Genomic DNA, 13,186 nt, shown 5'->3' with positions numbered 1-13,186 from the left:
AAGGCTGTGCCAAACCGCTCCTTTGGGGAAAAGATTTTCCAAAGCAGAATTCAAACATCCAATAATAGCAAGGATTCAGTTAGAGAAAAGACCCCAAGCTGAGTGGGTTGAACAAATCCACCTGACAACCAACCTCTTTTCTCTACCACGATCTCACTTTTCACAGATTATGTTGGCATCAAAATGACATATTCTACGCCCTTCAGCTCTTAGGATTCCATTGAGTTGAATTTCTTCATTCCAATGACTCTGATCATTGACAAAATTCTCTCGTAACAGAGATTTTTCGAATTGAAGAATTTAGGTAAAGGTCCAGTTAAACCCTCCAGTATTGAAGATCCTTCTTACGCTGAAAAATGTCTTCTCTTGTTGGATTGATGAAAATGAAAATATATCACCAGACTGAAAGGGTTACCTAAATCGTCTGGTGGGTATCCTAATAATATCCCGAGTTGTATCAGTATAAAGGTGTACTCGAAATGGTTCCTTTTATTCTCTGATTGTTAGGTTTTCTCTCCATTAAAAAAAAAAGAAAATAGTCTGCAGTTTGCTTGAATGAATTCCCCGTCAGTACCAGTCACAGGAAATGTTAACCCACTGGATTTGGATGACATCAGTTTATGTTTATTTTTCTTGCTAACAGATAATTTTTTTTTAGCATGTGAAGGATCCGAAATATTGAAGTGGTTGATTAAAGCTACTGTATATGTAACAACCTTAAGTAAAAATAAAACCTCGCACAACCTAATGAAAACTGCCCAGATAACAAGAATAAACTTTTAAAAGTCACCGAATGGAAGGGATTTATTAGAGGTCGGAAACCTTGACGTGGAGGAATCGATAATACCTGGCGGCAGGGATGGCCTGACCAGTGGGGGGGATGGGGGGTTTCCCCCCAGTGTTTGTTCCTGATCTGGTAAAAAAATCACTGAGTTGGTAAAAAATGGAGAATAGAGACCATTTTTTTTTTCTTTTTACATAAAAGGAGAGGTCTCCGAGAGGACAAAATATTTTTTTACATGTTTTTCTTTTTACATCAATATATTTAGAGGACAGAATACAAAACACTCTAGTTTCACTCCTGTCAGGAGAATAGTCTAAGACAAGATTAAGTACCATAGAAATCAAGGTCCGTGGAACTGGACCTCCTTCACCCATGGAACGATGGTAAGGTGGTGGGGGTGGGGGAGTTGGGACAAATTTGTATGCGCTCCTGCTGGTGGTCTGATCATAAATAACTCCAAATGTCATGATTGGGTCAATTAGTTTAATTAGACCATTAAATAATTTACATGGTGTCTACTTTCTTGTCAACAATAATTCAGGCTTGGGTCCAAGTTCAGGTGGCTTTAAGTACAAGTACAAGCAAGAATGGTCAGACCGAGGGGAGGAGAGTCATCCCCCAATACTTGGCACAGAGTTCACCCAGTTGTCAAATAAATAGTGAGGCTGCTTCTCCAACAAATGGAGTAGGGTATATTGTGAAATCCAATGAATAATCACAGTTAAATTATCAGGGTGCATATACAGTGTGTGTGTGTGCATGTAAAAATATATATATATATATATATATATATATATATATATATATATATATATATATATATATTATCCTCTTTCTAACTTTTATGCTGTATCTATTTTGTTAAGTCAAATATCTTCTTGTTGGTCAAATAAGGGGCGAGTTGCTCAAATATGTGACGAGTTGGTCACAACTAAGGTCACCCCTCCCAATTCACAAGCTCCTCAGGCCATTCCTGCCTGGCGGTGAAGCTGCCTGGTAATAAAAATGTCAGATTCCTCTCCATCCCACAAATGGAGCATGTTGGACTGCAGGCAAGAAGTAACTTCGGCATGCAGCCCACCAGGCTCATGTCGAGATAATCTTTGGAGCACAACAATAACAATTATGTATCAAACAGGTTAATCCCATCAACCCGAAGGCGCCATACTTACTTTACTCTTACACTTATTGGTAAGGGAATCGTGCTTAAGAATAGTACCCTAGTAAAAATGTGGCAAAAGGGTCGATGGTCCGAACAGTCTCTCCTAAACTAAAGAAAATCGTCTTGCGGTTACAAGAATGGAAAAAAAAAATAGCATCCTATTGACAGTCCTAATTTTGCCTGTCTATAGCCAGACCCCTTAATTGTAGAAGGGATGGCCACAAACGAATCTCATCCATGTCACCTGACTCTGTCATCAGGCTACCTTATCTTCATCTCACACCAAAGTCAGTCATTTACTTCTCCACACCGTCCCTTCATCCCATCCTCGGCCTATGGCCCGTAATCTTATAGGCATAAAAGATTTTCTATATCATTTTGCTTAGCGACTTATCTGGCATTGTACACACTAACATTCTCTTGTATTTCATCTGCATCGCAAGAATATTTAAATAGAAGAAAGAGAGAACCTGTATTTTTTTCACAGGAAAAATCATCAGAGAAATTACCAATATGCCAGGAATCGAACCCGGGACTCTCAGGTGAGAGCCAGGCAGCATACCACTACACCACGACCAGGTAAAAGTTAACTTACGTTGTCACAATCTTGTAACCAACGTCCCTCCGCCCCCACTGTGGGCATCAAGAGGATGAGTTAACCCCCTGGCACTCGGGCAAGTAGATGCTTTTAATCTATCCCAAACACTTACGGCAAGTCAGAATGAAGAGAGAACCTTTATTTTTTTCGCAGGAAAAATCATCAGTGAAATTACCAATATGCCGGGAATCTACTTGCCCGAGTGCCAGGGGGTTAACTCATCCTCTTGATGCCCACAGTGGGGGCGGAGGGACGTTGGTTACAAGATTGTGACAACGTGAGCTAACATTTACTTGGTCGTGGTGTAGTGGTATGCTGCCTGGCTCTCACCTGGGAGTCCCGGATTCGATTCCCGGCATATTGGTAATTTCTCTGATGATTTTTCCTGTGAAAAAAATACAGGTTCTCTCTTCATTCTGACTTGCCGTAAGTGTTTGGGATAGATTAAAAGCATCTACTTGCCCGAGTGCCAGGGGGTTAACTCATCCTCTTGATGCCCACAGTGGGGGCGGAGGGACGTTAGTTACAAGACTGTGACAACGTGAGTTAACTTTTACCTGGTCGTGGTGTAGTGGTATGCTGCCTGGCTCTCACCTGAGAGTCCCGGGTTCGATTCCCGGCATATTGGTAATTTCTCTGATGAATATTTAAATAGCTTGAATCGAAAACAGTCAAGACGATACTGAGATGCAATAAACAGTACAAATCGCCAGAGGAGTGGTGTTCCGAAATATCACAAGTCCATCAGAATACGACCCTACGTAAACGACAACATTCAGTTCCATATGACAGTATACAATGTGTAGGGGCTCAAGGCTAAGTTACTACAGAGCTGAAAATTTGGGGGAGATGAACGCCAGCGCTACAATACGTCACCGTATTATGAATCCATGGTCATATTATGAAAACAGAGAAGACAAAAGTGTAGCCAAATCATAGATTTTTTACGACAACTTCTTCAGCAAAAAGACGACAGAAAGAAAATATCCAACCTTTCTGGATTGCCGCAGACTACACTTCGTAATGTGGGATTCACCCTGCATATACATAGTAATTATAGTTGTTACAAAAATAACTGCCAAAATTAGGGTTGCCTGCACCTTCATTCAATCAGTTCTAACCCACTGGCGTCCAGTGTCCTCAATATGGGACGGAACTGGGCATTTTCAAATTTTAATAAAGAAGGGAACCCCAGGGTGGGGACCTATGAGCTTCGCGACTATGAGCCGACAGGCGGAGGGCAGTACACCTAGCACCCTTCCAGCAAAATCCCTTACACAGGAGATCTGGGAGCCAATGGGTTAATAATACGGGCGTCAGAAAGAGGGGGAATTAACATTTTTTGCACTTTCAGTATTCAGAACATGACATTCATTTTCTTCCCTAGTAGCTCCTTAATATATTCCCGTGACCCACATTACTCCGCCTCTCTCTCTCTCTCTCTCTCTCTCTCTCAGTATGTATAATAAAAGTATGTATGTATGTATAGATAGATAGATAGTGAGATAGATAGACAGTTAACAGATATATAGATGTATACAGATACATGTATACCGAACATATATATATATATATATATATATATATATATATATATATATATATATATATATATATATATATATATATATATATATATATATATATATATATATTGTTACGGAACAGAGAAAGATAATGTACACTTTAAGTGAGAATACGAAGAGTCACTACTGTCCCGTAAAGTTCCAGGTCCAAAACAAAAGTGTTAGGTAAAATTACAAGTTAAAGTTTAATGCTTAAACTAACAACAAAACATTCAGGACTCATAAGGATAATGTAATGGCAAAAAACAGGTTAAATATATGGTTAACTGCAATAGCCTCTATTAACACGAAATTAGCAAGAATAAATTTATCTAAGTCAGCCCTGATAAAATGAGATACCAGATAATACTCAGTGAATGCCAGATAAATAATTACAGATACAAACTATTATCAAAAATGACTGACAAAGAACCCCACACGAATTACAAAAACTTCACCAGGCCTACAAATTAAACTTATGCTATACAGTACAAGAAAAAATGCAATAACAGTAATACTCAAATTACACACAGCTGCTAGATGTTTGGAGATTTCTTGAGCACTCAATAATAATATCTGTACAGGGGAGGACAGAGATGTGAACAAAATGAGGAGCAGATCTAAGTGGCAATGATACAGAGATTGAGCTCATTATATAGGGGCCAGCAGAGCCTGATACAACTTGTAAGAGGACGCGCAAATGAAACGATGGGGACAAACGGTCGACAATCCCGCACTGAATAACAGAAAGGACGACTTACTCTACTATAACGGTAGAAGGGGGGGACTGAGGCAGAACACGCTCGTGATCAAACATGCAGCAACTGTGCGTTAAAATTACACAAAGGATGATGAAATCATAGGCTATGTAACACCTCCCCAAAAAGAAAAAAGAAATTTACAAAGGAAATTTCTTATTACTCTAAAACAATCTGCATATGGCACTACAGACCATGCAAAAGTCTTTCCTAATAGTACAAAACATGAGATCTCCCTAGCACGCTCAGTCATAGGTACTTGCCAGTATCCCTTTAACAAATCAAACTTACTTATGTACCTAGCCTTTCCGATCTTGTCTATGCAATCTTCCACAAGAGGGAGAGGGTAAGTGTCTGTTTTAGTTATCTGATTAACACGTCTGTAGTCAATGCAAAGCCTCTGTGACCCACCTGGCTTAGGGACTAGAGTGACAGGAGAACTCCACTCGCTCTGACAGGGCTCAATCATCTTGTGGTCCAACAGGTAGCCAAGCTCCTTCTGGATGAGAGGAACTTTCACTGGGTTCACACGGTAAGGAGGCAATTTAATTGGCTTGGCGTCTTCAACATCGACATCATGCATCAACACAGTGGTTCTTCCTGGAGTAGCACGGAACACTTGCAGGTACTCCTGCAGTAATGCCGAAAACTCCTGCCTTTCCTTGGGAGGTAGATGAGAAAGCTTAGTCTGGAGATCATTCATGATATCAGGATTCTTCCCCAAACTATCACTCAGGCTCATACTGCATGGGAGAGCTTCACTTGCAGACTCGGGTGGAACAGCTACAGTGCAGACTGGATTATTTTCGTCCCGCCTGTGATATAACTTTAGCATGTTGATGTGACATAGTTGCTTGCTCTTTCTACGATCTGGTGTGGCGATGACATAGCTGACATCACTGAGTTTCTTCTCCACGAAATAAGGGCCACTAAACTTGGCTTGAAGAGGTTGCCCATGAACTGGTAGCAGAATCAAAACCTGATCTCCTGGCTGAAAGTGGCGTAACCTGGACTTCTTGTCATACCAAGTCTTCATCTTCTCCTGAGCAGCTCCTAAATTCTCTCTCGCCAGCTGTAAAGCAGTGGACAGCCGTTCTTTGAAATTCATCACATACTCCAGCAGGTTGACGTCATCTTCCTCCGACAGCCAGCATTCCTTGAAGTAGCTTAAGGGGTCCTCTTACTTCATGGCCAAACAGTAGTTCAAAAGGTGAGAAGCCCAGTGATTCATTTGGAGATTCTCTTGCGGCAAACACAACGAATGGAAGACCTTTATCCCAGTCTTTCTGATGTTCCAAACAGTATTTCTTGAGCATCGATTTGAGTGTTTGATGATATCTCTCCAACGCTCCTTGGGTCTGGGGATGGTAAGCTGAAGACGTGATCTGGGTGATGCCCAACTCTTTCAGAGACTGCTTGAAAACGTTTGACATGAAATTACTTCCCCGGTCTGACTGTACCTCCTTGGGCAGACCAAACTTTGTGAAGAACCCTAGCATTTCCTTAACCACGTTCTTTGCTGAGATGTTTCTAAGTGGAATGGCTTCAGGATAACGAGTAGCCATATCAATCATGGTCAACACATAAGAAAATCCTGAAGAAGTCTTAGGAAGAGGGCCCACAATATCCACCAACACACGGGTGAAAGGCGCCTCAAAAGGAGGAATGGGAACTAGAGGTGCAACCTTTTCGGTCTGATTACACTTTCCCACAACTTGACAGGTGTGACAAGACTTACAATACCAGGAAACATCCCTGAAGATACCTGGCCAGTAGAAGTGTTTCAAAATGCGTGCCACAGTCTTCCTCACTCCAAGGTGTCCTGCCAAACTGGAATCATGAGCCACTCGAATGATATCCTGCCTACAAACACGAGGGATGACAACTTGATGTACAACCTCCCATTCACAGTCGGCTGATGCTGTTGGGGGTCTCCACTTCCTCATAAGTACTCCTGACTTTACATAATAACAAGTAGAAGCACCGGCTGACTCTTCTTCACTGTAAGCAGAGTTAGCTAGACCTTTCAACTCAGGGTCAGCAACCTGCAACTCAACCAACTCTTGACGAGACAAATTATCAACACTACGGGGTACTGCCTCATCTGGTGAGTGGTCCAAATTAGCAAGAAAAGTGTCAGCTAGGATAACATCATCATCATCATCATTATCCTCTAAATCACCAGTAACTTTAGACTTAGCCCTAGTGACAGCACATGCAGGGAACACATCAGGGACATCACAATCCTGGGACGCAGCCACTGGCTCACTAGACAACTGAGGAGCTGGACACACTTGACTTCCACCAATATCATTTCCAAGTAAGAAAGTTACACCCGACATTGGGAGTGTCTCAACCAACCCAACCATAACGGAACCATTAACAAAACCAGACTCTAAATTCACTCTGCACAGAGGGACAGAGAAGTAATTATTCCCTACACCTTGTAAGATTACAGTTTCATCAGAGGAATTAACATTAGAGCCTAGAACACTGGTCAGCATAAGGGATTGGCAAGCACCTGTATCACGATATATTTGAACTGATTTCCTGTCATTACTGTCCAGAGGACTGACAAAACCATCAGACAGGAAATTAGCACATGAACTCTTGAGAGTGTCATCCACGTTACTGCTCAAAAGAGGAGCTCCAGCATGAGAATTTAAGTTACCCCTCAAAGCAGGTTCAGTTAACTCAGTTAAAGAATTCTGGGAACTCTCAAGAGTGGACACTAGACCAATTGACTGAATATTTAAAGACTCCTTTTTGTTCACATCACGCTGTCTCCTGAAACATCTCTCCGTAGTATGACCAAGCTTACTACAATAAGTACATTTACTTTTCTGAAATCTAGAGGTGAAGCTGGTATTTACTTCCTGAGAAACATCATCTTTATTCTCTTTCCTGTTACCTGTACTCTGAGTAGAGGCAACGTACTTACTCTCAGCTTTCCCTTTTTCTCTAGAATATCTCTTGTGAGTGAGAACATACTCATCAGCTAAAACTGCAGCATCAGACAAATTATCTATTCTTTTCTCATCAAGATATAGGCTTACATCTTTATAAATACACCTTTTGAAGTCCTCCAGCAAGATCATCTGCTTAAATTTGTCAAAATCAGAATCCACATTCTTAGAATTTAACCACTGCTCTAACAAATCTTCTTTGATTTTTGCATACTCAACATGGGATTGCTTATCTTGCTTGTAAGTTGTCCTAAATTTTACTCTATAGGCTTCAGGAACAAACTCATAGGCCTTAAGAATCAAGCTCTTAACTACATCATAATTATCAGACTGATCCTGAGGCAAAGATGCATAAGTCACTTGAGCTTTACCGGTGAGAACAGTTTGAAGGAGTACTGGCCAATACTCCTTAGGCCAATTAAAACCTGTAGCTACCCTCTCAAACAACTGAAAATACTTTGTTAAATCAGATTCATTAAAAGGAGGGACAAGTTTAACATTTTTAGCCACATCAAAATCATCAGAGCTAGATGATCCAGTTCCACCTTGTTTCATGCGATAATCATGGTCTGCCTGAATCCTGGCAAGTTCAACTTGTGCCTGTATCTGTGCCTCCTGAATCCGAGCCTGAGATTCCGCCTCCTTAGCATTTGCCTGAAATTCAGCTTCTTTAGCACGAGCCTCCTGCAGAGCTAGCTGTAACTTAGCTAATTCAATCTGCGTTTGCTCATTTGGAGGAGTTACATTAAACAAGCTTTTATTAATCATGCCAACAATTTGATCTTTAGAATGATGAGAGTGAACTGCAATTCCCAATTGTTGAGCAACAATCTTAAGTTCATTCTTTGTTCTGTTTTCTATATCACACACTGTTTGCACATTTGACAAAAAATCTTTGGCTTCATCAAGTGTAGAAATAGTAGCCATCATGAATATATCACAGTCACAAAATATCAAACAATATCCTTATGATAATATCCTGAATATCCTGATATGAGGTCGCCAAATTTATGTTACGGAACAGAGAAAGATAATGTACACTTTAAGTGAGAATACGAAGAGTCACTACTGTCCCGTAAAGTTCCAGGTCCAAAACAAAAGTGTTAGGTAAAATTACAAGTTAAAGTTTAATGCTTAAACTAACAACAAAACATTCAGGACTCATAAGGATAATGTAATGGCAAAAAACAGGTTAAATATATGGTTAACTGCAATAGCCTCTATTAACACGAAATTAGCAAGAATAAATTTATCTAAGTCAGCCCTGATAAAATGAGATACCAGATAATACTCAGTGAATGCCAGATAAATAATTACAGATACAAACTCTTATCAAAAATGACTGACAAAGAACCCCACACGAATTACAAAAACTTCACCAGGCCTACAAATTAAACTTATGCTATACAGTACAAGAAAAAATGCAATAACAGTAATACTCAAATTACACACAGCTGCTAGATGTTTGGAGATTTCTTGAGCACTCAATAATAATATCTGTACAGGGGAGGACAGAGATGTGAACAAAATGAGGAGCAGATCTAAGTGGCAATGATGCAGAGATTGAGCTCATTATATAGGGGCCAGCAGAGCCTGATACAACTTGTAAGAGGACGCGCAAATGAAACGATGGGGACAAACGGTCGACAATCCCGCACTGAATAACAGAAAGGACGACTTACTCTACTATAACGGTAGAAGGGGGGGACTGAGGCAGAACACGCTCGTGATCAAACATGCAGCAACTGTGCGTTAAAATTACACAAAGGATGATGAAATCATAGGCTATGTAACAATATATATATATATAAATGCCACTATAAACAGACTCCATTTCGCCCGGTCCTCTTCCACCAGGCTGTCTCCTCATCGTGTCTGACACATCCTTTCACTGATATACCTCTCCACGCTACCCCTCAGTCTCACTCTCGGTCTCCCATTCCACCCACCCCCTCCACCTCTCTCACATACATTTTCTCATTCAAGATTTCTTTTTTGTCATCACATACCATACAGTACATATACTGTAAACTTAATAAGTCAATCACATCTAGAAACCGTATCCTTGTGAGCTTAATTTCTCTAATGCAGGAATGGGTGTTAATGTATAAATATTCCTACGGACAGAATACTTTAATTCACCTTTGAATAAACCTATTGTAATGAAGGGTTAAGTGACAGATGTTTCTAACCTCTCCGTCTCGAAGAGCACCCCTACAGCTAAATAGTACCTGGAAGCTGCAAGAATGAAATAACAAATTATCTTAGTGAAGGTTGATTTTTTAAAAATTCATCAGATATCTATTTTTCATGTTATGCCATACCTTCTTCAATATGACTTTGTCCTTTTTTTTCTTATTCTCTCTATCTCCACAAAATCTGATTCAATCCAGTCGAGACATTCTGAACTCGAGGATTTAGATACAGCCATCGTAAACCCCTTCATCACTGTGGACATTTTTTTCTTATAACTAGATCTGAAATTGCCAGCTCACCGTCTTGTTACCTGACTCGTAACAATAGATACCACTAGATTATGATGCTGGTCAAGAAGATGTGCTAGGGGAAAGAATTAGAGTCGTAGCTTTGTCATTTTCTTCCAGTAAGTTACGTGAAATAAGGTGAAAAAAAAATTCTGAGCCAAGTTTTAATGGAAGATCAATTGGGTGTTCTAATCTGTTAAGTGTTGCATTTCTCCCCAGGTGCTGAGTGTTCTGCTGACCATTTTCACCATCACCGTCCTCGCCTTAGGTCAGTATTGCATTCACCTGCTCCCCCACCTTATCCGATGCCCTACCATATCTTACCCTCCCCTCTTACCACTCTTTCCTTCACCCTCCCTTTCCCACTCACCCCCCACCCCCACCCGTCTTCTGGGCCGAGAACAGCTCAATGGTAGCACTCGCGCTTCACGACCGTAGTGCTGGCAGTTCGAGCTCTCACCAGGATAGCGCATTTCTGTTGAGAGTTGTAACGGTCTCTCAAAGGATCTCTTCTTATCCTGCAGAGCTATATGGTCCATTAGTCCAAACTCGGGGGATTCACCCGCTTCCATCTTCCCACTCCCTAACCTATCTTACCCTCCCCTTTTACAACTCTTCCTTCACCCTCCCCTTTCCAACAGTTTCATTCACGCTCCCCTCTCCCATCCCGTTTCCTCACTTTTCCCTCTATCACTTCCTTCCCCCACGCATCCCATTCCCATCCATTTCTCGTATACTTTCCTCCCCCTCCTATTTCCCTCTTCCTCCACTTTCACATCCCTTTTCCCATCACTCGCTCTCCCATCCCGTTTCCTCACCCTCCTCTCTCCCATCCCTCTTGCACATCTTTCCCCATTCCCATTCCTTGTCCCATCCTTCTCTCTCTCATCCCTTTCCCCATGCTCTCCTTTCCCATCGCTGTCTCCCATCCTCCCCTCTCCGATCCGTTTTCCCTATCCTCCCCTATTCCATCTCCACCTTGGCCTCACATTCATCTCTCACTCTTTTGAAATTTTCTATCAGTCTGGAACAGCATCAGAATAGCAACAAGAGATGACTAGATTTGCATACCAGAAACTCAAAGGTTTATTGTCATGTAGCAATCTTTATGCTTCAATATATGGCGACGTACTTTTGTATTATCTTTGTTGCTACTGGGCTTTTGTAAGTCTTAGAAAGGTGTTCCAGTAAATAATGGATTACGGAGGCTATACTTAAAACCGTCTGTTCAAAAAGTAACTCCTTAGTTAAGCTGACGTCTGAGAAAAGGGTAAGAATATCTAAGACACTATCTGAGTGAAATTATTTAATCCTCGAAGATCACTGTCGCAAGTTTTGTCAAAAATATCTTTGACGCCTCAGGAGGACTATAGAATTAGGTTCGTTTTTTTTTTTTCCTTGCAACGACAATGCATTCTATTCTTTTTTTCTTTTTTTTAACTTTGGATACATTTCAGAAAAGAGAGAATAGTTATAGTCATTATGTCCTTCTCTGCCACAGAGCTCTCCTGAGCATAGTAAAATTGTCTATAATTACCATGAATGTGTGAAAAGACGCTATCAGAAGGAATGGTTAAAGAGACTACCCAGCACCTCTTCTTTACCACCCTGTCTCTGTACCATTTGCATCAGTGTACAGTTGCATGCTAGTTTTTTGCAATGAAATATGATATAAGAAAGAAATAAGTATCAATGAATAGAAAAATAAGCTACAATGTGTGAGATAAATCGCCAAAGAAGAGTTGCAAAGAAGCCTTCTAAGTTGTGTCTGGGAACTCTGGACGTTTCTACTTTTTATTTTTAATCGTATCCATCAAGGATACCATTTAAATTTCATTCTGACTACCATTATCCCGCCACTTTCTTTGGAGAGAGTTGCCACAACCCTGCCATGTTGTGCACCTGACGTAAGATAGGAAAATGTTCAAGAGATTGTACATAAGAATATTAATTTAAAATAGAATTCTGAAATTACTGAAGCAATATTCAAAGAACTACACATTCCAGAAGCAAATATTTTTGTTATCAGTACTGACCTACTATTAAGGGACTTTTGGTATAACTTAGAAATTTTTACGGATTTTGATTCGTAACCTTGAGATTAAGGTCAAGGTCAGTCATTCTAAGCAGATCATGGTCACTCATGAGTCATGACCCACTACATTTCCACCGAGTTTGGTCAAAATCGGCCAAATACTTTCCGATTTAGCACATTCAGGCATGAGGCGGCCATTTGATTTTCCTCAATATCTCAAAAGGTATTTGTTGCATCTCAGTATCAGTGCACATGTGCTCTAGTATATGTCGTCGATTACATACAGGAACATTTGCAAAACAGGCGATTCAGTAGTTTTTGCTGCGCAGGAGAGCAAAAATTTAAAAAATAACACAGAGGCTGCTAGTGAGGCGTTTTTGCTAGGAAAAATATTTTTGTGCCAGAAGACGCTTGTAACCAAGATACACCACTCCTGAAAACTTCAAGTCTATATAGAACTGTCTTGGAATGGCAGCCTTCTAGATCCCCCCCCCCTTAAAAAAAAAATATCTACAATATCAGTAAGAACTCCAAAGTGTGGAGTTCTTCGGTACAAATATGCACCATTACCTAATGGAAATTGAATAATCCAAATTAAAAATGGAAAACGTTCAGAATATTCATCTATTCCCTTCCTACTAACAACACAGCAGGTAAACAACATTGCTACAATTCGAACAAAGATGTCGCCACTCTTTCCACCGAAGGCCCTGCTTCAATCTACTTAACCTATTCGATGAGGTGCGTTGTATTTTATTCTTACTACCCTGAAACGCTGGTATTCAGACTGAAAAACTTTTCTAACAAATGAGATTAGATGCAGCCTTCATAAATC

At 40.5% G+C, this 13,186-nt stretch overlaps 1 protein-coding gene across 1 annotated transcript in view; it reads left to right on the top strand.

The window, feature by feature from the left end:
• LOC145398038 (uncharacterized) overlaps positions 1-13,186 on the top strand; it is a 151,586-nt gene that overhangs the window by 46,078 nt on the left and 92,322 nt on the right. The window contains exon 3 of the mRNA XM_080271001.1: positions 10,536-10,584. Within this exon, the coding sequence (XP_080127127.1) occupies positions 10,536-10,584 (49 nt within the window). The remainder of the gene's footprint in view (positions 1-10,535; positions 10,585-13,186) is intronic.

The sequence above is a fragment of the Coenobita brevimanus genome, chromosome 5 (genome assembly GCF_032717465.1).
Source record: "Coenobita brevimanus isolate Jiangsu-jjx chromosome 5, ASM3271746v2, whole genome shotgun sequence".
Lineage (NCBI taxonomy): Eukaryota > Metazoa > Arthropoda > Malacostraca > Decapoda > Coenobitidae > Coenobita > Coenobita brevimanus.
Note: the sequence above shows the minus strand (reverse complement) of the source record. Positions and strands in the feature narration are given on the sequence as shown.